Source organism: Pomacea canaliculata, linkage group LG7 (genome assembly GCF_003073045.1).
Source record: "Pomacea canaliculata isolate SZHN2017 linkage group LG7, ASM307304v1, whole genome shotgun sequence".
Classification (NCBI taxonomy): Eukaryota; Metazoa; Mollusca; class Gastropoda; order Architaenioglossa; family Ampullariidae; genus Pomacea; species Pomacea canaliculata.
The window spans coordinates 29,420,630-29,447,209 of NC_037596.1; the positions used below are offsets into that span (position 1 = coordinate 29,420,630).

At 38.2% G+C, this 26,580-nt stretch overlaps 2 protein-coding genes and 1 long non-coding RNA gene across 4 annotated transcripts in view; all 3 read left to right on the top strand.

Moving 5' to 3' along the window:
* LOC112569335 overlaps positions 1-20,021 on the top strand; it is a 94,198-nt gene extending 74,177 nt beyond the window's left edge. For both annotated transcript variants that reach the window (XM_025247113.1, XM_025247111.1), the window contains exons 4-6: positions 19,101-19,265; positions 19,491-19,537; positions 19,854-20,021. In XM_025247113.1, coding sequence (XP_025102898.1) covers positions 19,101-19,265; positions 19,491-19,537; positions 19,854-19,901 — 260 coding nt within the window. In that variant the 3' untranslated portion in view covers positions 19,902-20,021. The remainder of the gene's footprint in view (positions 1-19,100; positions 19,266-19,490; positions 19,538-19,853) is intronic.
* LOC112569360 lies at positions 7,338-10,876 on the top strand. Its single transcript, XM_025247155.1, has 6 exons — positions 7,338-7,409; positions 8,882-8,950; positions 9,253-9,362; positions 9,662-9,829; positions 10,092-10,138; positions 10,711-10,876. The coding sequence occupies exons 2-6, from the start codon at positions 8,907-8,909 to the stop codon at positions 10,756-10,758; spliced, it is 417 nt and encodes a 138-aa protein (XP_025102940.1). The 5' UTR covers positions 7,338-7,409; positions 8,882-8,906; the 3' UTR covers positions 10,759-10,876.
* On the top strand, positions 14,390-16,342 carry LOC112569394. The gene is made up of 4 exons (XR_003100394.1): positions 14,390-14,500; positions 14,819-14,986; positions 15,248-15,294; positions 16,175-16,342. It is a non-coding gene; the product is annotated as an uncharacterized LOC112569394 (long non-coding RNA).
* Positions 20,022-26,580: the final 6,559 nt, after the last annotated feature.

Below are 26,580 nucleotides of genomic sequence, written 5' to 3' on the forward strand. Positions count from 1 at the left end.
CCTGCCACGACACGGCTTATTGTCTCCCCTGCCTGACGCCTGCGCACACAAATACACTAAAATACTACATCTGCTGCAGATCAATGCAAGTGAAAGATTCGTAAATCCATGGAACTGTGAAAATAAATAATAACACACAATTCTGCAAAATCCTTTGAAAACACGCGCAGATTATTTTTCCGTATAACATTCACCACGTTTTCTCATACTTCATGGGATAGTCTTGTGTTTATTGTTAGGCAAACACTCACCTGTCAAACTTATAGATTACAAGGCAGCAGATGTTTTCTTTATCACAAGCTTAGTCTTAGTTTTTTGGTTTGTTCCTCAGGAATCAAAGTGTAAATTCGGTCCCTCTATCTACTGACCGTACACACATCACAACCCACGTTTTCTTGGTTCTATTGAATTGCTTCTTCTCTAAACGATGAATACATTGTAAGCTAAAAAAAAATTTTTTCCTTATAGTCTAAGAGGAGGTATTGTGTCCATATATCTTAGTTTAACCAGGCTGTCTTTCATTCGTCATAGATTATTTTCTAGGTTAGATATCAATCTCTCCTACAGGCATCTTGGTTACTACCATGTTATTTTATATTGTAATCATTGACATCTTCGATTTATTCAAGTTTTAAGCTCATTTCTGTACGATTTTTATTTCGTGCACAAAAAAATTAATTATTGTTTTATTGTTTTTGTAAATCATATTCTCTCTCTCATACACACGGATTTATGGCTCATGAAGTGGTCAGGTGTTAGTAATAAGTAACTATTGCTGGCAGTTGGATTTTTTATTTTAATTTCTAGACATTTTTTATTTATCTTTTTATCAAGAAGCTGAATATATATTGTGCCATTCCATCTCCCTAATAAACACCAGAATATGATTTCTTAGAATTCCTTGCTCTATGTACTTCGTGAGGTAAGAACTTAGCTTTAAAGAATTTACGTTCTGTTTACCGTATACAGAATATATCTTTTCCTTTCTGTGGTTGTTTTTATAAAACAAAAACACATTTACCGGTAAAGACGTTAGCATTTGATTAAAGAACTTGTGTGCATATGTGTTTGTTTAGCAAGATATATACCTAAATATTTCTATTACAACTATTTTGTTAACTTCTGTTAATTATTTTATCTGGGTTTTGAATTTAAGACCGACACATATCAATACTCAATAGTTATATTAGGTCAATATTAAACCAGATATGATGTGCAATCACTGGCAGATTTCCTAATGAACATTGTCATTTTGTTTGATCTTCTAGCTACTGTACTTGGGTAAGAGCCAGTTATCTTAGGTTTTTATAGTATTGTAGACAATATAGTAGAACAGCTTTATGTGGCTTTCCAGCAGCAAGAAGTATAACAAAGTTGTCACATACATCTTTTTTAATTTTATGATAGTCCGGTGTTAGTAAATTTAAAATTTGTATTAAGTCATTGAAAGAGGTTAAAATATGTTGTAATCATACGAAGTTATGAATATTGTCAGTTAAACACACATGTTCACAAACCCTTTAATCAAATGTACTCCATAGGATCTCCTTTCTCTTCCCCTATCCCTCATCTGAAAGCCTGTCTGTTCTTTGAAGGTTGCCATTCAATTTTTTTCTGTCTTCTTTAAACATTATTCTGTGTACTCGTTTTGTCTGTCACAATAAAAAAATCTGTTTTTATAATATTGAGATTTCCTATTAATACAAAATACTTAGTCCTTTGCGTTTTGTGATGTTGTGTGGATATTTTAAACAGAAATAGCTCTGAAGGCTGGATTTCGCTTTTTTAAGTGTATAAAAAAAATTAAATGTCGAAAAACGCACGTGTGAACATTGTCACGCCACCAAGTCCTATTGCCAGCCTCACGAGATGTAAAGAGAAATTTGTTTATTATTATTATTATTATTATTATTATTATTATTATTATTATTATTATTATTATTATTATTATTATTATTATTATTATTATTATTATTATTATTATTATTATTATTATTATTATTATTATTATTATACCTGTGAGTGTTTCGTCAGCTACAAGGGTTCAGCAAGCCTGTATATCGCCTGCTAACTGCATTTAACTTTTAAGCATGTAAGGCTTAGCTATCTATCGTCACCTACATAATTATTTGCTTTTAAAACCAATGTTTTGAGCCTGTCTTTGATGGAGGGGAATGTATTATTATTATTATTCTCCTTTCACATGTGCTTTCACAGTACGTGATTGTGCCACTGAGAGAAAAAGCGTAAAAAAAATTCCTGAACACGTGTGATTTATGGTTCATGAAGCGGTCAAGTGTTGATGATAAACAATGCTTTAAAGCAGTTGTATTTGTTATGTCAACATCTAAACATTGGCTTATTCCTCTTTTTGTCAAGAGGTAGAGTATATATTTTGCTCTGCTTTTGCCTGGTAAACACTCGACTTCTTGGTTTTCCTTGCCTACCTTTGAATTGAGAGGTAAGAATTTATTCTTATATTAACATTAACTGTAAACGCTTTATTTATTTTGTGCATAAAAGAACTTTTGAACATTTAAATCTCTGTCATGGTGCTAATTTTCTCTTCACTACCTTTCTTACTGCTTATGATGACTTATTTGTCAAAAATGTCAAAAATGTCACAAAAAAGTAAAAACAAGACAAACGGGGTTTCTGCTCTGTGCAAGAGCTGATTGGTGATGCTGTAGGTTGACTGTAGCAAGAATACACTTTAGTAAATAATGACACCCACAAGTTCTAGAAAGTAGGTAGATTGTCATTCGAATGTGCAACATTACGACGAATTTTTTCTGTCTTTAAAATATCATGAGTAGCTGTTGGCGTACAACAGGGGAAACAATGAACAGTAGCATATGGCTTCTTGGAGGACTTGATCCTTAAATGAACACACGACAGGAATCGCATGTTATTATTAACTTGTTTCTTCTATGTATGGAAATCATCACCATCGTAATCGTCGTCGTAGTCGTTATTAAATTGGTGTGAGAAGTACATGATATTCACCTGTACAACCTCAGCATATACACATGCACCAAAGAAAATAACATACAATGTTGAGTTCCACGTGTGTACGTCTATGGATCAAGTCCGACAACTAGACACTTGACACGACACGGCTTATTGTCTCCCCTGCCTGACTCCTACACATACAAGCAAAGACACAGTGTGACTAGACCTGCTGCAGATCAATGCAAGTAAAAGATTCATAAATTCACTGAACTCTAAAAATAAATAACAAGACACATTGATTGAAAATTGATTGCCAGCAGGAGCAGATTATTTTGCAGAGAAAATTTAACCACATTCACCACGTTTTCTCATACATCATGGGATAGTCTTGTCTTTATTGTTAGGCAAACACTCACCTGTCAACCGTACTTACAGATTACAAGTCAGCAGAGGTTGTCCTTATCACAAGCTTCATCTTGATTTTTTGGTTTGTTCCTCAGGAATCAAAGTGTAAATTCGATCCCGCCATCTACTGACCGTACACACATCACAACCCACGTTCTCTTAACTCAGTTGGATTGTTTCTTCTTCAAACGGTAATAGAATGACAGATGAAAAAATTCTTTAAAAACCTTATTATATGCCTTATACAATAATCCTTATATATGGTGCACGCTTCTTGAGATTTCCTCAGATCATCTGAGGTACACCCCGTTATGGTTGTTGTCCAAGAAAAGTAATAAAAGCAAGACTTATAAAAAAGTTAACAATCCAAAAATATCAAGAGATAATGTGTAACATTTGTATTGACAGGGCGGACTAATCGGCAATTTCATCATGAAGGTTGTCATTCTCTCCTGTCTTCTAGCTGCAGTTCTTGGGTAAGAGCACATTTGTTTACGGCTTTTAGAGAATTCTAAACTAGTTATGAGTGACGATTAAAGATTGTAAAAAAAATTCGGTAAATATTCTTAGCCTCTTCCCTTTTTCAAATTAAAGCAGTAAAAATGTAATGAATAAGAGTAATTAAATCTCGGACAATACCTAGTAGCCCCCTACACACACACACAGAGGCACCAAAAGCACATCCTGTTAACATCCTTAACAAATGGACTAACATAAGACGACGACTAAATCATTTTATTTACTCTTTCAGGGTGGACTACGACGAAGATAAAGCAGGTTTTGACGCTAACGACCTAGACGGTGATGGGGTTGTACGGCCAGAGGAGCTGCTGACTTCCATCGAACAAAACGACCTAAACAGTAATCGTCATTATCATCATCATCATCATCGTCGTTGTTAGCGACGACAGCATACCGTTAATCCCTTTCTAATCGTTCGCATTCTAGTATCTCATTTTTCTTTACCAATTTTACTTATTAATTCCATTAAGGCTACCCACGAGGACTCTATATCACAAAATCTGTGTATGTAATTTACATTTTCAGGAACTTATATTTGGAATAAGAATAATAAAAAGGTTAAGGCTTATTAAGCACACGCTTCATTGTTGGAATTGTTTTCAAATTTTATTTGCAGACGACGGAATCATATCCATTGAAGAAATTGCAGCTACTCAGCTACCCGGGACTCCCGAGATTGTAATTCAGGGTACTTTCAACTACTACGACAAACTAGATGGCGCTGCTGACGGTGTCATCTCTCTGTCCGTTGCTCCTGTGCTGTTTCACATCTTCGACGCTAACGGTGAGTGTGACTGCTTTGACACAAAGAAATTAAAGGCCAGGAACAAAATGTATTTCCACCTCATACCTGCAGAATATCGTACCTAGGACACTTGAAGAAAAGATCTTTTGATAGTTGAACAATAACATTTGTGGTTTTGAATTTTATTTAGGGTTTTAAAATATGCACTTAGGTAAACCGTTTTAAAATATATCGAGTGCTTAATTTTAAAATCGTTTTATTTTGTGAGTTGTGAGCTTCACTTCTAAAACAACTGAATTGAAATTTCAGGTGACGGTGAAATCACACTTGATGAATGGTTTATTACTCTTCCACAGGTAATATCAGACCGACAGAGCGACCGACATACAGACACACTAACAGATACACACACACACACACACGCGCGTGCCGTATTTTAAGATGAATAACTGCCGCTGTTCATATATCCGACTATATGAATCGGGAAAGGAAGAAATTGCTTTTAAAGCCCTCACCTTCAATAACCATTATTGTCATCATCACTATCTTCATACTCTACCTTCGTCATCCTCGACGAATTCGTTCTTTTTCTTTTCTTTCTCTTCCTCCTCCTCCTCCTCCTCCTCCTCCTCCTCATCATCGTCATCATCATCATCATCATCATCAAACAAGCAGGTCGACCCGTAAACTGAACGTAAGGTATGGGGATTAAGGAGGAGTAAAGTCGCGAACTTTGTACTATTCTTGAGCACCTCTGAGTAATTCTCCCATCGTGCATACCTACCCCTCTTTGATGCTTGTTAACGAGGTTTTCTGCTGTGTTTAAGGGATTTAATTGAAACTATTCAGTTATCACTTCATGTACGATATGAATTTTAAATAAAAATATTACAATAAATAAATACAGATTTACAAGTAAAAGGAATATATATATATATTGTCGGCTTATTTCCATATATCTCACGCCAAGCAAACTTTGATGGCCTCATCGTGAGTAAGAGCTTGAAAACTTTACATATAAAGTAAATAATTAAAAAGATTCTTAACTTTGTCAAGTACAGTACAGAATGAAAATAATGCGACTGGTAACATGTCATCATATTTTGGTTTTGGCAGGTAAACGATGGCATCCAAAACGAGATTATGGCCTTATATGCAGCTTAACAGGCTGATACACCTGACAGAGGAAAGGAGCTGATGCTTCAGTAACTATGGCTATACAACAGCAAGACACCTGACAGAGACTTCTAATAAAATTCAAACAAATGAATGATGACGGCTTTTCGTTATGTGTTCTGTAAGAAGATAATTAAGAAAAGAACCCATAATAAGAGAGTCAACAACAACATAATTGAATTATTCAAAATATCCCTATTTGGACTTTCCGTGAATTGATAGTTTGAGAAATGATGCTTAAGAAATTTGCAATATTTGATTATCACAACATTTTCTACCGACACATTTACACAAATTCACAAATTGTAGTGGGTCAAAAAATAGCATACTCGTTATACTGTTATTTATATTGAAATATAACTATTTTAACACATTTAATGAGGAATAACTTATGTGACATGAGTCCGGTTAATTCCCATATAAAATCTTCAATTCGGTAGCAGAATCAGCTATCCTCATACCTTCTTTATTCTTTACATTGATGAAAATCTTTTCATGTTTCCAGAAGAATTTTTTTTGGTTTACAAAGTACTTACAGTTATGAAGCAATCGCGAGTCTGTGGAGTTATGACAACATGAGTTGTTGTGTCTGTATGTGCGTGCGGTCCATAGACAGGAAGGCGAAGTAGATATATTGATTAGTAATCAACAGATAAAATAATAAACAACCCACTTGTCAAAAAGAAAATCTCTGCTGCCATAACAATTGTGAAAGTAATGCGGACCACAAAATGCATTAATCTTCTGAGTATTGTTTCTTATCCCATAATCCTTTTTTATATTCTGTGTGCTTCAGGTTTTGTTCTCTTGTCTCATGGAAACTTTTGTTTCGTGCAATAATGGCTAAGGAGGCTCAACTCCTTCAGAGCAGCTTGTGTGTTAGACACAGCTCACTGACCACAGTAAATGTTGGCAGCATGTTTTTTTACTTCTTTTAATGAGTACTTAAAACATAACACTTTTATCGTTTTTTCTACTCTACGTAAGAACTGGGGTGGACATGGCCATCATCGTCGTCGTCGTCGTCGTTGTCGTCGGAATCATCGTCATCGTCGTCGTCGTCGTCGTCATTAAACTGCTTAAAGAGGCACATGATATTGGCTTCCACAAACTTAGTATATACACATGCATCAAAGAAAATAACATACAATATTGAGTTCCACGTCTAAGGATCAAGTTCGGCAACTAGACACTTGCCACGATACGGCTTATTGCCTCCCCTGCCTGACGCCTACACCTACAATAAAGCACATATCAATGACAGTGAGAAAAAAATCGTAAATTCACTGAAATGTAAAACTGTATACGTGGAATTATTGCTGGAAGGTTTATTGCTAGAAAAGGATTATTTTTCACATAATGTGATTGCTAACTCTCGCCACTTCTTTCCATCCATCATGAGATTGTCTTGTATTTATCGTTTAGCACCCCATCACCTGTCAGATTTACTTACAGTTTAAAGGGACTGTTGGTTTCCTTATGACAAGCTTAGTCTTAAGTTACAAATCTCTTACTCGCGAATCACAGTATATATTTCATCCTGCCATCTCTTTACACACACCACAACCCAAGTTCTCTTGGTCCCACTGACTTGCTTCTGCTTCAAACAGTAAGTACATCGTAAGATGTAAAAAATTTTATATGTTATGCAATACAGCTTACATTGCTTCAGCTTCTATTTTTTACAATTGAAAATTTTGAATATAAACTAACCCATGCAGACCAGTTGATGAGTAGATCATTCACGATTGAAACTAAAAGTAAACACAGTTTGTCATCTTGAATTAGACGATTTTCCAACGGTCTCGACTGAACAGCGATGAGTTGTACGGTCTACTGAAGTGCTGACTCGTCTTAAACCAAATATAAAAACTAGTATTCATCATCAGAATCAGTGTGACTAACCCTTTGTCACCTGACCTGGTATCTATTCAACACGTGCAATATGTTCTCACACGCCCATATGTCAAGCAGTTGTGGATAAACCCCGACTTTTTTATTTTCTGAATTGGTGCAGCGCAAAACCAAATTAAAATCTGTAATTGCTTCATGGTGAATTAATATGTTTAATCAATCAACTTCATTCTTGTGATTAAACAAGTATCCATAGAAACATTTCTTGAGATCATCTGAGGCACACATCTGAAGTTACAGTCCAAGAGGATGTGTTGTGGCTGTTTACCTTAGTCAAGACAGGTTGTCTTTAACTCGGACCAGATCTGTCTCTAGGTTGTACTTATACTAACATACAGGAGAAAGTACTTGTCATCCTGGTTATTACTATGTTCTTTTACACTGAAATCGTTAACATCTTCGATTTATTCAAAATTGTCAAACTCATCTCCATATGATGTTTTTGTCGTGCACAAAAATTTTTTTATAAATCATATTCTTTCTTTCCTTTCTGTGACCACCAACTAATATCCCTGGACTGCTGGCAGACTATTTTTGAGTTAACAGCTAAAACGAGGCATTAGACAAAAAAGCTTCCGGCTTAGTCACATTCTTTGTTTCGGCTCGCCGAGACTAACAGCGGATCACTAAGAGGCTAAGCGTTGGTCTTGGCAGACAGACAACAGTCCACCTGTAGACATCCTTACTGTGACTAGACCTGCTGCAGATCAATGCAAGTGAAAGATTTGTAAATTCACTGAACTGTGAAAATAATTAATCCTGGAAAATTGTTTGCCAGCACGCGTAGATTATTTCACAGTAAATCATTAACTGCGTTCACCGCGTTTTCTCATACATCATCGGATAGTCTTGTGTTTAATGTTCAAAGGTTTTCTTATCACAAGCTTAGTCTTGATTTATTTATTTATTTGTTCCTCGGGAATCAAAGTATATATTCGGTCCCGCTGTCTACTGACCGTACACACATCAAAACCAAAGTTCTCTTAATTCCATTAAATTGCTTCTTCTTCAAAGGGTAAATACATTGTAAGATAAACAAATTATGTAAAAACCTTATTATATGCCTTATATAATAAAGCTTATTTAAGATGCAAGCTTCTTGTATTCAACACGTGCAATGTGTTCTTTCACGCTCATATTTGCTTAATGCAAATTTGTTGTTGACAGGGCGGACTGATCGGCAATATTCATCATGAAGATTGTTATTTTTTCCTGTCTTCTAGCTGCGGTACTTGGGTAAGCGCCCATTTCCTTAAGGATTTTAAAGGATTGTAAACTTACGATAAAAATTAGTTTTGAGTGACTTTTTAAGATTTTTAAAGAAGCTCGGTAAATATACTCAGACTTTTCTCTGTTTCACAGCAATTAGTTGACAGCAATAAAGAAGTGTAATGAATAAAAGTACTCAAAAACATGGACAGACACCTAGCACCCCCTGCACACACAGGCACCGATAAGCACATCCTGTTAACACCCGTAACAAATGGATGCATGACTAACATAAGACGACGACTAAACCGTTTGATTTATTCTTTCAGGATGAACTACGACGAAGCTGAAGCAGGTTTTGACGCTACCGACCTAGACTCTGATGGGGTTGTACGGCCTGAGGAGATGTCGACTTTCATCGCAAAGACTGACACAAACAGTAATCGCCATTATCGTCATCATCGTCGTCGTCGATGACAGCATAGTCGTTAATCCCTTTTTAATCTTTCGCGTTTAATTATCTGAATTTTTTAACCAATTTTACTTACTATCTCTGTTAAGGCTACCGACAAGCGCTCTGTAGAACAGAAAACTGTGTACATAATTTACATTTTAAACATCTTATATTTGGAATAATAAAAAAAAAATGTTGATGCTTATTAGTCGGTCTGAGAATGAGTATTAATGCGTATTAAACTGAAGACATTTCTGAATTGTTTTCACAAATCTCTTTCGCAGACGACGGAAGCATATCCATTGAAGAGTATACAGCTACTCAGCTACCCGGGACACCCGAGCTTGTAATTCAGGGTAATTTCAACTACTACGACAAACTAGATGGCGCTGCTGACGGCGTGATCTCTCTGTCAATTGCTCCTGTGCTTTTTGACATCCTCGACCCTGACAGTAAGTAAAGACCTTTGACACCAGGAAATTAAAAGGCAAGAACAAAAAGTCTTTCCACCTCATACCTACAGAATAAAGTACACAGGACAATTAAAACTACGATCTTTTTATAGTTGAACAATAATATTTGCGTTTTTGGATTTCATGTAGTGTTTTCAAATATGCACTTAGCTAAGCCGTTTTAAAATATGTCGAGTGCTTAATTTTAAAATCGTTTTATTTTGTGAGTTCCACTTTTTAAAGAACTGAATTGAATTTTCAGATGACGGTGAAATCACTCTTGAAGATTGGTTTGCTGCTCTTCCACAGGTAATATCAGACAGACAGAAAGAAAGAAGGAAAAACACACAGACACACAGACAGATACACGTGCCGAATTTTAAGATAAACTACTACTGCTGCTATTGAGTAGTCATATCCGAATATACGAATCGGAGAAGGAAGAGGTTGCATTTACTACCCTCGTTGTCATAAAACGTAATTGTCATCATCACCATCATCCTCATGCTTTTTTTACCTTCCTCCTTCTCCAAGCATTCGTGCACCTTCTCCTCTCTGTCCTACTCTTTCTCCTACTACTAATCCTACTACTCCTCCTCCTCCTCCTCCTCCGCCACTTCCTCCACTTTATCATCATCATCATCATTAACTGGTACCGATCGGAACAAGCAGCTCCACCCCTACAAATCATCGTAAGAGATGGGGCACTCGATAACACAGCAGGAGTAAAGGCACGAACTTTGAACTTTCCTTGAACACCTTTGAGTGATTCTCCCATCGCAGTTAAAAAGATTCCTCTCAACTTTTTCAAGTACAGTACAGAATGTAAATAATCTGGTTGATGTAACTGGTCACAAGTAATCACATTTTGGTTTTGGCAGGTAAACGATGGCATCGAAAACGAGATTGTAGCCTTATATGCAGCTTAACAGGCTGATACATGCGACACCTGACAGATGAAGGGAGCTGATGTTGCAGCAACTAAGGCTATACAAAAGAAAGACACCGGACAGAGTTTCTAATAAAATTCAAAATGTTTGAAATGAACGATAGTGGCTTTTCGTTATGTGTTCTGTAAGCAGATATCGATGATAAGAACTTATAATAAGAGAGGTAGCAACAACATTTATGAATTATTAATAAAATCTCAGTTTTGACTTATCGTGAGGAATTGGTAGTTGAAGAAACGGGGCTTAAAAAATTTGCAATATTTCATTATCACAATATTTTATAACTACACATTTACACAAATTAACAAATTGTAGTGGTTCAATAATTACCATACTCGTTATACTGTTAATTAGATTGAAATATAACCTTTTTAACTCTTTTCCGTCGTGTTGTGCAAAACTCAATCATTTAGAAAAGGGTTGGATAAAATTTTTAAATGGCAATTTCATCAGAATTTATAATATATTGAATTATTAAATTGTTTAGCACTTTAAATTTTTTTTTTCATTAATTCTGTCGTAAGAATCTATTTTAATATCGACACTTTATCTGATTAACGTTGTTACAAAGATAAAAGAAAAATGTAGGTGTCTGACCATTAGGATATGTAAATTTATACAATTATAATTTCATGCCATGTTTGGTCAAAAGTGTTTACGTAGATAGAAAGTGCAGTCATTAAAATCCACACACACATTTAAAATGTTATTATACGAAAAAAAAAATTACAGTGTTTCTACTACTACTATACTTTATAGAAAAAAAAAATGACTTCCTCTGCCACCAAAAGAAAAATCAAGAGAGTTTTGCTTCTGGTGTTAAGAAGTCAGATGGAAAGACATAATATATTCTAATCAAAAAGCAAACATTCAAACATAAAAATTTTGCATCTTCAATTCCTGTAGTAGAATCAGCTATCCTCGTGCCTTCTTTATTCTTCACAGTGATGAAAATCTTTTCAAGTTTTCAGAAGATTTTTTTTCAGTTTACAAACTACTTACAGTGGAGTAAAAACAACTTGAGTTGTTGTGTGTGTGTGTGGTCAGTAGACAGGAAGGCGGAGTAGATATATTGATATATTGATTAGTAATCAACAGATAAATAAATAAACAACCCAGATGTCAAAAAGAAAATCACTGCTGGCATAACAATTGTGAAAGTAATACATACCACAAAATGCATTAATCTTCTGAGTATTGTTTCTTATCACATAATCCTTTTTTATATTCTGTGTGCTTCAGTTTTTGTTGTTCTGTCTCATTGAAGCTTTTGTTTTGTGCAATAATGACTAAGGAGTCTCAACTCCTTCAGAGCAGCTTGTGTGTTAGACACAGCTCATTGACCACAGTAAATGTTGGCAGCAAGTTTTTGAGATAAACTGTCATTCCGTATTTCTTCAGTTGACCCTGTTGTAAAATCATTTGTTTTTGTTTGAAGTAAATGTTTTGATGCCTATTGGTTTGTTAGAATGTCGATTTCTGACTAAGGGAGTAAACGACTTCAGTCTGCACAGTGTCGAAAGGTCGTTAGAAAAACATTGCAACAAATATAACTTTTACTTGCAGAGAATACAGCGTGAAGGGAGATATAAAAGACACAACACACAAAATTGAACTACCTCTTTAAATTGAAGTCAAGTACATTTACGCGAAAAAAAAAAACCCAAAACAGATTTTTCATTAGTGCGAAAAGTTAATTCCAGCGTTTAATAACAAATGTAAGCCAGACTATTGTTGAACTTCGGTGAAAAATGATTATTTTTGAACAACCGTCAGCTTTTTTTCATTTCTTTACTTATAAAGAGGTGTGTCTTTCTATGTTTGTGTATTTTTGTGAGAGATAGAGAGAGATACGGAGGAAAGACAGGGTTTGTGTTGTTTTTGTTGTTGCTGTTGTTTCTTTATTTCATTTTTCTATTTTTGTTTTACTTCTTTTAATGAGTACTTAAAACATAACACTTTTATCCTTTCTTTCTACGCTACGTAAGAACTGGGGTGGACATGGCCATCATCATCGTCGTGGTCGTCGCTGTCGTCGGAATCATCGTCATCGTCATCGTCGTCATTAAACTGCTTTAAAAAGAACATGATATTGGTATATTAGATACAACCTTGGTATATACACATGCATCAAAGAAAATAACATACAATACTGAGTTCCACGTCTAAGGATCAAGTTCGGCAACTAGACACTTGCCACGACACTGCTTATTGCCTCCCCTGCCTGACGCCTACACTCACAATAAAGCACATATCAATGACAGTGAAAAACAATCGTAAATTCACTGAAATGTAAAACTGAATACGTGGAATTATTGCTGGAAGGTTTATTGCTAGAAAAGAATTATTTTTCACATAATGTGATTACTAATTCTCGCCACTTCTTTCCATCCGTCATGAGATTGTCTTGTATTTATCGTTGAGCACCCCATCACCTGTCAGATTTACTTACAGTTTAAAGGAACTGTTGGTTTCCTTATGACAAGCTTAGTCTTAAGTTACAAATCTCTTATTGACGAATCACAGTATATATTTGGCCCTGCCATTTACTGACCACACACACCACAACCCAAGTTCTCTTGGTTCAACTGAATTGCTTCTACTTCAAACAGTAAGTAAATTAGAGTTAAACGGTAAATACATTTTAAAATAAAAAAATCTAAAAACCTTATTATATGACTTATACAGTAAAGCTTATTTAAGGTGCAAGCTTCTAGTATTCAACAAGTGCAATGTGTTCTCTCACGTACATATTTCCGTAATGCAGTTGTCCACCCTTTGAACTTACAAACCGATATTATCATGTTGGCCAATTAATACCTATGACCTGTATTAAAGTAACAGAGATTATAGCACACTGTAAAACTATTTGTCTTTTATTATTTTAAAACTTTCTCATGAACAAATAACTCAGCATCGTGTCGTTCACAATTTCGGTACGAGAGTAACAGAAAAATTTTTTGCTTTTATGAACAAAACGAAAACTTTGTAAAATGGATGCACACATAAAACAGTTGAAAGCAATATTTCTGTCACACCAAATTAACTTGTACAATACATCAGCTTCGGTCTCTGACTAAACAAGTTTCCCAAGAACGATTTTTTTGAGATCATTGTAAGGACATGCAGCTGGTGTTAAAGTCTAAGGGAAGTAATCCAACGAAGGCTAATAAAAAAACAAGTTAACAATTCAAAAAAAATTAGAGGTCCTGTGTAATTTTTGTTATTTACAGGGTGGACTGATCAGCAAATTTCATCATGAAGGTTCTTATTCTTTCCTGTCTTCTAGCTGTGGCACTGGGGTAAGCGTCCAATTCCTTAAGGATTTTAGAGAATTCTAAACTTAATAAAAAAATTAGTTGTGAGTGACACTTGAAGATTTTTAAAGAAACTCAGTGAATATACTCCAACTTTTCCCTATTTCGCAGAAAGTAGTTTACATCAATAAAGAAGTGTAATGAATAAAAGTACTTAAAATCTTGGACAGATATCTAGCATCCACCGATACACGCACACACACACACACAGACAGGCACCAAAAGCCAGTTAACATCCTTAAGAAATGGATGCATGACTCACATGACATAAAACCGTTTGATTTATTATTTTAGGATGGACTACGACGAAGCTAAAAGAGGTTTTGACTCTCTCGACCTAAACGGTGATGGGGTTGTACTGCCAGAGGAGTGGTTGACTGCCCGCGCAAAGATTGACGCAAACAGTAAACGGCATTATCATCATCGTCGTCGTCATCATCGTCATCGTCGTCAGCGATGACAGCATAGCCGTTAATCCCTTTCTAATCTTCCGAGTTTAATTATCTTTTTTTTTTTTTTTTTTTACCAATTTTACTTATTATCTCCCTTAACGCTACCAACAAGCTCTCTAAAGCACAGAAAACTGTGTACATAATTTACATATTAAACATCTTATATTTAGAATAACAATTGAAAAAAATGTTGATGCTCATTAAGCCGGTTTGCGAATGTTTATTAAACTGAAGAGATGTGTGAATTGTTTTCACAAATCTCTTTTTCAGACGACGGAAACTTAACCGTTGAAGAGTATACAGCTCTTCATCAACCCGGGACACCCGAGATTGTAATCCAGGGTAATTTCAACTACTACGACAAACTAGATGGCGCTGATGACGGCGTCATCTCTCTTTCACTTTTTCCTGTGCTTTTTGACATCCTCGACGCTGACAGTAAGTAAACAACTTGGACACCAGGACATTAAAGGGCAGGAATAAAAGGTATCTCCAGCTCATACCTACACTAGATCGTACAAAAGACTCTTGAAAAGTCCTTTTTTATCGTTGAACAATAACATTTATGGTTTGAACTTTCATTTAGTGTTTTTAAGATTGCATGTAGCTAAGGCGGTTAAAATATGTTAAGTTCTTATATTTAAAGTCGTTTATGTTGTGAGTTCCACTTTTTAAAAAAAAGGTAAATTGAATTTTCAGATGACGGTGAAATCACACTTGGAGAATGGTTTAAGACTCTTCCACAGGTAATATCAGACAGACAGACAGACAGACAGACGTGCTGAATTTTAAGATAAACTACTGCCGCTGTTGAATAGTCATATCCGAATATATGAATCCGTGTAAGCCGAGATTGCCATCATCCCCTTTATCCTCATGCTTTTTACTTTCCTCCTCCTCCACGAATTCGTGCTCCTTCTCTTCTTTTTCCGATTTCTCCTCCTTTTCCTCCTCCTCCTCCTCATCATCATCAGAAGCACCAGCAGTATCATCATCAGCATCATCATCATAATCATCATCCTGAACTGGTACCGATCGAAACAAATCATCGTAAGGGATGGGGGACTCGATAACACAGCAGGAGTAAAAGACCGAACTTTGAACTTCGTACATACTTCTCTTTAATGCTTTTCAACCAGGTTTTTTGCTGTTTTTAAGGAATTCAATTGAAATGTGCTGGTTATCACTTGATTTACGATATGAATTTCAAATAAGACTTTTAAAATATGAAAATAAATTACTTACAAGTAAAAGGAGTGCGCATATATATATATATCAATATTGTCTGCTCATTTCCCCATGTCTTAATCCAATATATCCTTAATTATTCGAATCATACGATGTGATTGCCTGATTTTTAAAAGAGCAACTTGTTTTAAAGGTACTTAAAAAAATATCATACAGTTTACACGATTCCTCTAATTGCACGTGTATCGCAATGTTAGTCGGCTCGTTGATGGGTAGCCATGAAACTTTGAAGACAGCATCGTGAATCAGAGCATAAAAACATTACATGTAATGTAAGTAGTTAAAAATATTTCTCTCAACTTTGTCAAGTACAGTACAGAATGTAAATAATCTGATTGATTTAACTGGTCACATTTAATTATATTTTGGTCTTGGCAGGTAAACGATGACATCCAAAACGAGATTATGGCCTTATATGCAGCTTAACAGGCTGATACATCCGACACCTGACAGATGAACGAAGTTGGTGTTTTAGCAACCAAGGCTATATAACAGCAAGACACCTGACAGAGAATTCTAATAAAATTCAAAATGCTTGAAATGAACTATGCTAGCTTTTCGTTATGTGTTCTGTAAGCAGATATTGATGATAAGAACTTATAATAAGAGAAGTAAAAAAAAAAATAATAATTCAATTATTAATAAGATCCCTGTTTTGACTTGACGTTAAAAATTGACGGTTAGAGAAAGTAAGCTTACAAAAGTTTACAATATTTCTTTACCACCACATTTTATGCCTACATGTTCATACAAAGTCACACGTTGTAGAGGTTTAATAATTACCGTTTGATTACTGATGAATTAAGCTGTTAAGAAAATGTGACCAAAATACAAATATTTGTTGCCGTCATCAATGTACTGTTGTTTGCTGCACTCTTCCGACAAGAAAACAATGAATCCTAAACTGCAATCATCATAGTCGTTATACTTATAATTGGATTGAAATATAACTATGTTAAACTCCGCCTGGAAAACCCCAGAGTAACCTGCCGGTCCCAAGCTCGGATGAAGGAGAAGGATTTGGCGTGGGGCTAGCAACACCAAACTGTAAAACAACCCTTGCTCTAGAAATCGCTAATACAGCACAAGGACGAGAGCCTTAACGGGAAGATCCCTCTTCGAAGGGGCTTATGACTCGTGTTAGTAAATCCCTCGAGAAGCCAGCTCGCCGACCCATCTTCTCACGGCCAAGGCAAAAACCAAGATACGAACCTAGAACATTAGAACTCTATACGAGAGAGGTAAACCAGTTCAGGTATCAAAGGTAATAAAGAACTATGACATTTATCTCCTCGACCTGTGCGAGACAATGTGCAACGGCCAGACTAGATTTTAGTAAGGGGAGACTATCATTTACTCTGGACATGAAGACCCTGACCATGACCACACACAAGGAGTAGCAGTACTGATGACACCAAGAGCACTATTAACATGGGAACCAGTTTCTGTGTCGACTGTCGATCTAATCGTCTTTGTATCGATGTGATTGTTCGTATGTGTTTGCACCTGGCCAGCATTTTTATAATTTTCATATTTTGTCAGTAATTAATCAAGGTAAATCAAACGGGGAGTAACAAGAACTAAACTAAAATAAATCAAATCGTCATGTTGTTGTCACTGGGTACGAACATAAACCCAAAGTAGAGAAAGGCGTTGAAAAACCAAAATGTTGTGACCATCCCTAGTACTACCTGACTGGTGTATGTTTAATAAAACTTCTCAATTTCTACCTCCATTTTTGTGTTCTGTTCTCTTATGTTTTTCATAAGGAATGCAGAGGTTTGGAAACTTAACATGAGCCAAGAGATAGTATAGAAGAACAGTTTGATGAAGAAGTAAAACAAACGCCACGTTTAATACATCTAGATGTTTGGTTTTTTTTCTGTTAGCTTTCTACAGCTTGTTTGGTACTCTCTCCTCTTGCTGCCGTAAGATGACTTATCTTTTCTTCACTAAGATGTTTATCTCACGAACAATAGCAACGTCAACCGCCACGTAGCGTCAGAGCGTCACGTGATACACACCGTCACGCCGTCTCGATACAAACTGAAGGAAAAATCTGTTATTCAGCAGTAGTTGTTACCAGAAATCGCACACTGTGTAACCGTCTTCAACATTTGTGAAGGTAGGCAGTGTGCCTGTGTGTTGTTCCAGTATGTGTTTGTGTAAATGGATGGGCAGGTACAAATGATGAATAATGTCTTATAAATTTAGAAATATCTTGATAATTCATCGACAACCGTTAAGCGTTAAAAATATCATTTAAGTATTTATTTTTCGATGATAATTATTACCATTAAGTGTATAAGAATAATTTGTATAAAACATCAGCTTCAGTCTCCTTGACTAAACAAGTTTCCCAAGAAAGATTTCTTGAGATCCTCTTAGGGGCATGCCGCTGATGTTAAAGTCTAAGAGAAGTAATCGAACCAAGACTAACAAAAAAGTTAGCAATCCAAAACTATCAGAGATAATGTGTATTTTTTGTTGTTTACAGGGCGGACTGATCTGCAAATTTCATCATGAAGGTTCTTATTCTTTCCTGTCTTCTAGCTGTGGCACTGGGGTAAGCGTCCATTTCCTGAAAGCTTTTAAAGGGTTCTAAACTTAAAAAAAAAAATTAGTTATGAGCGACTCTTGAAGATTTTTAAAGAAACTCAGTAAATATCCCCAGGCGCTTTCCTATTTCGCAGCAAGTAGTTGACAGAATTAAAGAAGTGTAATGAATAAAAGTACTTAAAAACTTGTACATATACCTAGCACCCCTCCTACACACACACACACACACACACACACACACACACGTACAAACACACACACACTCAGGCACCAAAAGCCAGTTAACATCCGTAACAAATGGATGCATGACTCACATTACATAAAACCGTCTGATTTCTTCTTTTAGGATAGACTACGACGGAGTTAAAAAAAGTTTTAAAGCTACCGACATCGAACCATGATGGTATTATACGCCAGATGAGATATCGACTCTTCACAAAGACTGACGCAAACAGTAATCGTATTATTATCATCTTCGTCGTCGGCGTCAGCTATGACGGCATAACACTTTCGAATCTTCCGCTTTTATTTATCTGATGTTTTTAACCAGTTTTTACTCATTTACTCCGTTAAGGCTACCGACAAGCTCTCGAAAGCACAGAAACCTGTGTACATAATTTACATTTTACACATCTTATATTTAGAATAAAAATTTTAAAAAAATGTTGATGCTCATTAAGCCGGTCTGCGAATGTTTATTAAACTGAAGTGATGTTTGAATTGTTTTCACAAATCTCTTTCTCAGACGACGGAAACATAACCGCTGAAGAGTTTACAGCTCTTCATCAACCCGGGACACCCGAGGTAAACCAGGGTTATTTCAACTACTACGACAAACTAGATGGCGCTGCTGACGGTGTGATCTCTATGGCAGTTGCTCAACTGCTTTTTGACGTCTTCGACGCTGGCAGTAAGCAAACAACTTTGACACCAGCCCCTACCTGCACTGGATCGTACAAAGGACTCTTGACAAGTCCTTTTTTTATCGTTGAACAATAACATTTGTGGTTTTAAATTTCATTTATTGTTTTTAAATATGTATGTAGCTAAGGCGGTTAAAAAAGGTTGAGTGCTTGATTTTAAACTCGTTTATGTTGTGAGTTCCACTTTTTAAACAACTGAATTGAATTTTCAGATGATGGTGAAATCACACTTGAAGATTGGTTAGCGGCTCTTACACAGGTAATATCACACAGACAGACAGACAGACACACACACAAAGACACACAGACACACAGACACACAGACAGACATATGCACGTGCTGAATTTTAAGATAACCTACTACTGCTTCTGTTGAGTAGTCATATCCGAATATATCCTCGTTGATGGGTAGCCAAGCAAACTTTGAATGCACCATCGGGAATGAGAGCAAGAAAACATTACATATAATGTTAGTAGTTAAAAAGATTCCTCTCAACTTTGTCAGGTACAGTATGGAATGAGAACAATGTGATTTATGCAACTGGTCACACCTAATCCTGTTTTCGTCTTGGCAGCTAAAAGATGACATCCAAAACGAGATTTTGGCTTCATATGCTGATTAACAGGCTGATACATCCGACACCTGACAGATGAAGGGAGATGATGTTTCAGCAACCAATGCTATATAACAGCATGACACCGGACAGAGAATTCTAATAAAATTCACAATGTTTGCAATGAACGATGATGGCTTTTGGTTATGTGTTCTGTGAGCAGATATTGATGATAAGTACTCATAATAAGAGAGGTAACAATAAAAACATTTTTGAACTATTGAGGAATTGGCTATGTGGAGAAACGGAGCTAAAAAAAATTTGCAATATTTCATTTTTACAAGGACGGTTGGGCGTAGGGCAAGCAACCTCCCCTTGTAAAACAACCCCTTGTATAGAAACAGCAACATATTCTCACGGACAAGTCAAAAACCAGGATAGGTACCTGGAACATCCAAACCCTGTACGAAAAAGGGAAATCAGCTCAGGTAGCCCAGGAAATGAAGAACTATGTCATCAAGCTCTTTAGCATGTGTGATACCAGATGGATTGGTGGTTATGACAGTGAAGATGTGAATGGTAATTAATATTATCATCGTCATCATCCATTATCTGCTATATTATAATATTGAAATCTTTGATTTTTCAAAAGTTCCACTCGTATATCCGTACGATCTTTAAGTCGTGCACACAAACAAAATGTGATTTTAAAAAATCATATTCTTTCTTTCTTGGTCTCGCTCGTTCTTTTTCTGTCTATCACACCCACACAAGTAGTATAGGCATGTTGTTTTCACCCCCTATTTGGGGAGCGGTTTTGGGGAGCCGTGACGTCACACCCGCCGGAAGTCGCACGGGGCCGGCCATCTTGCCGGAAGTGGCATGGAGACGGCATTTTGATGAGGTCATATCCGTGGGCCCATCCTGTCGGACCATCTTGCCGGAAGTCGCATGGGTGCGTCCATCTTGATGAGGTCCATATCCGTGCGGCCATCTTGTCCGGCATCTTGCCGGAAGGTGGCATGGGTGGATCTTGATGAGGTCACGAGCGTGGCGGCCATTTTGTCATACCCCCTCATCTTGTCATACCGAGTGATGGTTGTTTTTGTATTTGTGGAAAAATGTATTGAAAGAGCCCATTTCGTCAAAGCTTAGAAAAGTATAACTTTAATAAACTTTGTCCACCAGTCGCCACGAGAGGCAGGGCTTTTGTTTGACTGGCAAAATGTGTTTGACGCACAAAAGACAAGAAAAACTTTTATCAGCTTTGAAGATATGCAGTCTAAACGGAGCAGCAGTCTCAAATATCCAACGGTACGGTAGTCACCCCATCGGCAAGGACTTTCGCTTGATGTACAGAGAGGAAAGGAGTTGCGGTGTTGTTGGTAGGTTAAACATAGATTTACATCTGTTTTGAAACCGGTGTTGCATCCACGCTGGCTTGCTGTGTCTGTAAAACCTGTTTGAAATGGCTGTGGTCAAGTTGATTTTGGTATTTGTTTAGCCCTTGGTGCTGAGTTTTTTGCGTGTCACCGAACACAAATGTAAGTTTTTGCAGAGAGCTACGATGCCATCGCCTGTGTACTCTGTTTTAAACAGCCCGGTGTGCGTTTGTCGTCGCGAGCGCGTTGGAGACAGGCAGGACAGGCAGAGGGGTCCCAGGGTTTGTGGTTTGTTTTTGCTGTGCACAAAGTCTCGGTGATGTTGGTTCGCATGCTTGTCCCGGAACCATTGCGTGTATTCTTGAAAAAACTGTTGTTGCAATTCAGGACGGACGGCATCTTCGAAGCGAGGTGCCGCAAAGCCATGTACAGCGAGTCCGTGTCCATCTCGCACAGCTGAAAGTTGCTGCGGTCTACGTACTTGTCCACGCAGTCGTAATAAAACTGAAGCATTCTCAGTTTGGCGTACTGGTAGACGAAATAGCCAATTTGCAAGGGAGGCCCCAGTTGATGTTCTTTTGGCATCTCTCTCGTACAAGTCTCCGTCAGTTCCGTCAGTTTTTGAAAGCGACTGTCGTTTATCAGTTTTTTCACAGTCAGAGTCACCGACGTAGTAAATGTCGCAGTGCCTGGCGATGTTGGTGAGCGTCTTGCCGTAAGCACTGTTGCCTAGCAGTTTGAACGTTTCGCTCAGAATGTTTTTGGACGGATCGGTCCTCTCCTTGGCGTCGCGCGCTGGTGACCCATGTCGCCAAAGGCTTAAAGCAAGGTTTGGTGGTATTCTATCACAGGTAAACGGCGTGACTATGAGACATTTTCAAGATACATTTAACAAAGGAGTCGCTAGTAACTTTGTTCGACATAGCTGCCGATGAGCGTTTTTGTGGAACCGGTCAACAGTTTATATTTTTCCGCGTACGCTCGCATGAAAGGACCAATGTCGGAGGCGCGTGACATGAATGTTTTTGAAGATGGGCGTCATCTCGCTAAACCGCTCACGCAACGCCTAGGGGACGTGAAGATCGCACTGCACCAGGCCAAACAGCGTTTCGTCTTTCACGCGGCTAAAATGTCGTTTTCGGTGGGATATCGTTGGAACTGTAGGAGGGGAGCTTTTTACAGCGTATAACGTGGAGATTTGGGGGTTGGTCTTTTTTTGTCTTTCTCATTTGCACTCCAACATTATTTGCACGCAACACGACGAACGTTTGTAAGTAGCGGTGATCTCGCGCGTTTTTTCCCGCAACTCGACGAGTGGCTTTTTTGTTAAACGGGTTGATGACGCGACCGCGCGTGAGGGAGCGTTTTCGTGTCCGTGAAAAAGACAGCCGTGAAACTGATTAGACGGTCTGCGTTTCGAATGCACCATCGACGCGAATTCGCCTTTTTCCTAATGTTTTTCTTTTGAATTAAATTTATGTCGAATGTGAATGTTTTACAAAACATGACCACTCTAACCATCGCGACTCTTTTTGACCGTACGTCTTTTTTTCCCCTTGAAAATTATTTTCTTTTTTACGGATGATGGTGTTCGTCGGCATGTTTTTGGACATAAGGCCCAGAGATACAAGGCGTTGGCATCGGAAGCCTCTATGCTTTGTACGGGTTTGCTGATGTCGTTGCGAATAACGTGTGAGATTTTTCGTGATGGCGTGAAAAATGATGGATGGGACCGCCTGTGATGTTGTCGCGAAGCAGCGAGTGGATGTCTTTCGTTTTGTCATCGAAAGAGAAAGTAGACGTCGGAGGCAGAGTTTTGAAGAGATAGCGCAGTGTGATGCCGGGAGCCGAAATAGTGTCTTTCACCATGTCTACACCGGAGAGTAGCATAGAACGTGATCTGGTTGTCGAGCGCTTGCAGAAAAGGCACAACGTCGAGTTGTTGTACACATCAGAAAATCTCGCATCGACGTCATGTTGCGAGTCTCCAGACTGTTGACAGTAGGCGTACTGCTCGTTCTGTGATGTTTCCTGTTTGAGTGTCGAATAAAACGCGCGTGGGGACGGGAGTTGCTGTTCTTGTAGTGTGTCGAGAGAGGTGACGTATTCGTAGGGGAAGAACCTTTTTGCTCTGTGACGTTGTAGGCAGCCAAGTACTTTGCGTAACTAAATCCCGGCGCGAGAAATTGACGGACGTCTAGAAATTTCAGCTTTTGGGTGCAAAATGCACAAAATGCGTTGTGACGCTTCACCACAAACTTGAATGGGTGTTTTTGTCTCGTCCAACATCGTATCGTCTGCTCTTTTTCGCAAAGGACAAACCGGCGAACGAGGTAGGGTTTGATGACGTTGATGTCATATTTTCCCCGAGTTAAACCTATGACGGTAGTTGACGCAAGTAGTCGTCGAATCGGCTCTGAGGGCGGCGGGTGGGAATTTGAATACTATCAGGGCGAGTTGTTTTGTTGTTGATCGACAGCATCTAGCTCTGTAAGCACGTCACTAAATCGCTCACATAATAAAAGATAAGACCGGTCCGAAATTTTTTCTAGATGATCGACCATGCGATGATCAAGTTTGAGAGTCGCCGTCGCTGGACGAAACAAACCGGCGATTCAAATCTGGAACGTTACTGGCTACCGACACGGACAAGGGAACGTGTTGTGCTGTGTACCGCGTGTTGTTGCTGTGGGGTTGGGGAACTAGAGCGATCAAAATAACTTCAAAATCGAATGTGGCCCTATATCGGAAAACAAACGACGTATCGACCGAAAACCCGTGCGATTGTAAACTTTTCCAGGACGGAGGGTGTACCCTGATAGACCCGCCTTGATACTCTTTTACCTTATCCCCTGACATTTTGTCTTTTCGTGTCGCTCCATCATCCAATTTTTTTTCCAAAGTTTTTCCGCACTTGGGACATTGAACGCGTGTGTGAGCTTGTCGATGTCGATGATAGTGGCATGAAATGTTGCTTGTATGTAAAAAGACGGAGAACGTCTGTATACTTGTACGCGCTACCGCTGGAGGGGGACGAGAACGGGAGGAGACTGACTGGCTCATCAAACTGAAAACATCGATATTTACTTTAAATTTATCTTCTAAACTCGGCAGATCTAGCAGGGTCACTCCTGGAAAGTCAGAAAAAGAAAGCAGACCGAGACCATTGGTTGAACAGTCTCGCGCAGGGATCTGTAACGATGTGCGTTGGGCGCCACGCGTGTAATGCGAGGGCTCTAAAAAAACAAAGATTGTCAACGGTACGCCTGTCTGTTGTGTTCGTCTGTTTGAAGTGTATGCAGGCTTTTGTTATTTTGTATGTATTCGGGTAAAGCATCATCTGTACAACAACCGATAGGAAAGTCGGCGATGGGGTTTGACATAAAAGGAGGTGGACATGATGGCCTCCACGCCACCTTACTGTCGGGACGTTCGTTTTGGCGTGCTCCAACGCGTCGTGGTCTTGAACTTGATTTACAAAGTCCAAAAATCTTGTTTGTTAGAAATCAGACGTGGGCTTTTTAGTGCTCTGTGGTTGTTGGCCGAGGCATGAAAAAACGATAACTCATTTGAAGTTTTATTTTTTAACAAAAAGGAGTGGGAAAAATTAATTTTAAAACGCTTCTTCTGAGAATCAAAAAGATCCACGAGACGTTGTCTCCATAGGGGAGTGGCATTGGGAGCCCAAAAAAACGTAAACACCGACTGATGTTTTCCGTACCGTTTATGGTTTTGACTTGCGCTCCAGTTTTTGCGATATACTTCTTCAACATCAGGTGATAACTGTGATAAAAGCTCATCTTCTTCTAACCGACCCTGCGCCTGGGTTTTTTTGCTTTTTAGGTGGTGGAGGCGGAGGAGGAGGAGCCGTCAAAGTAGCGCGAAGGTGCCACTGGGGTTGAGTAGATGATCCTTTCGCAGCATGGCGCCCAAGATGTTCTTTGCGTGAAAAGGTTCGATAACACAAGAACAAGGAAAACCTTTTACCCTTTTCGTGTATCGCTTTGACATGACGATTCAGGTTCTTGACCACCGTAAATTTTAAACCGCACATACGCGAAATCTGAAAACAAACAAACAAACAAACAAACAAAAAAGCGTGATGCATACTCATTTTTTTAAAATATTTAGAAAAAAAAACATTTAGTCGTCACTTACGATTTTCATGGTGGCTGAGAGAGAGAGAGACAGGTTTAAATATAACGTAGCTTTGCTTCTCGAATGAATGGATCGAGACAGTCTAAGGACTAAAAGGATGCTGAAGGCGCGCTGATTGGTGGTTCGCCAAGGCATGCTTTTATATGCGTTGTGACTGACATGGTAAAAAGCTGAATGACAGATGAGTGCCAGAGGGGACATCATAACAGCTCATCACAGTTGATCCTTAGTGCGGTAATTAACGTGTCATCTGGATTACAGCATAGCGTCGGTTCACGCGTCACTGACCTACATTAATTTTACAGAGGTGAACGTCGCTAGTGCCAGCGTGGTACATTCCTCACCCCCAACCACTCCTCGTTTTACACCTACCACGTGTAGTTTTCCCAGAAGAGTTGTGAGGACTAGTGTTGGTTAGGAGTGAGCCATTAAAAAAAAAAAGGGTGGTCGGGTATATAAACAGATTTTTGCAACTATGATTAAACAAGACAGTTCTAAACTAAAAGCGTCCTCACAACTCTCTTGGGAAAATACACGTGTGTAGTGTGTAAAACGAGGAGTGGTTGGGGGTGAGGAATGGTACCACGCTGGCACTAGCGGACGTTCACCTCTGTAAAATTAATGTAGGTCAGTGACGGTGACAGACCGCTGATGCTACCCAGATGACACGTTAATTACCGCCACTAAGATCAACTGTGATGAGCTGTATGATGTCCCCTCTGGCACTCATCTGTCATTCAGCTTTTTACCATGTCAGTCACAACGCATATAAAGCTGCCTTTGGCGAACCACCAATCAGCGCGCCTTCAGCATCCTTTTAGTCCCTTAGACTGTCTCGATCCATTCATTCGAGAAGCAAAGCACGTTTATTTAACACCTGTCTCTCTCTCTCTCAGCCACCATGAAAATCGTAAGTTGACGACTAAATGTTTTTTTTCTAAATATTTTAAAAAATGAGTATGCATCACGGCTTTTTTGTTTGTTTGTTTGTTTGTTTGTTTTCAGATTTGCCGTATGTGCGGTTTAAAATTTACGGTGGTCAAGAACCTGAATCGTCATGTCAAAGCGATACACGAAAAGGTAAAAGGTTTTCCTTGTTCTTTGTGTTATCGAACCTTTTCACGCAAAGAACATCTTGGCCGCCATGTGCGAAAGGATCATCTACCTCAACCAGTGGCACCTTCGGCTACTTTGACGGCTCCTCCTCC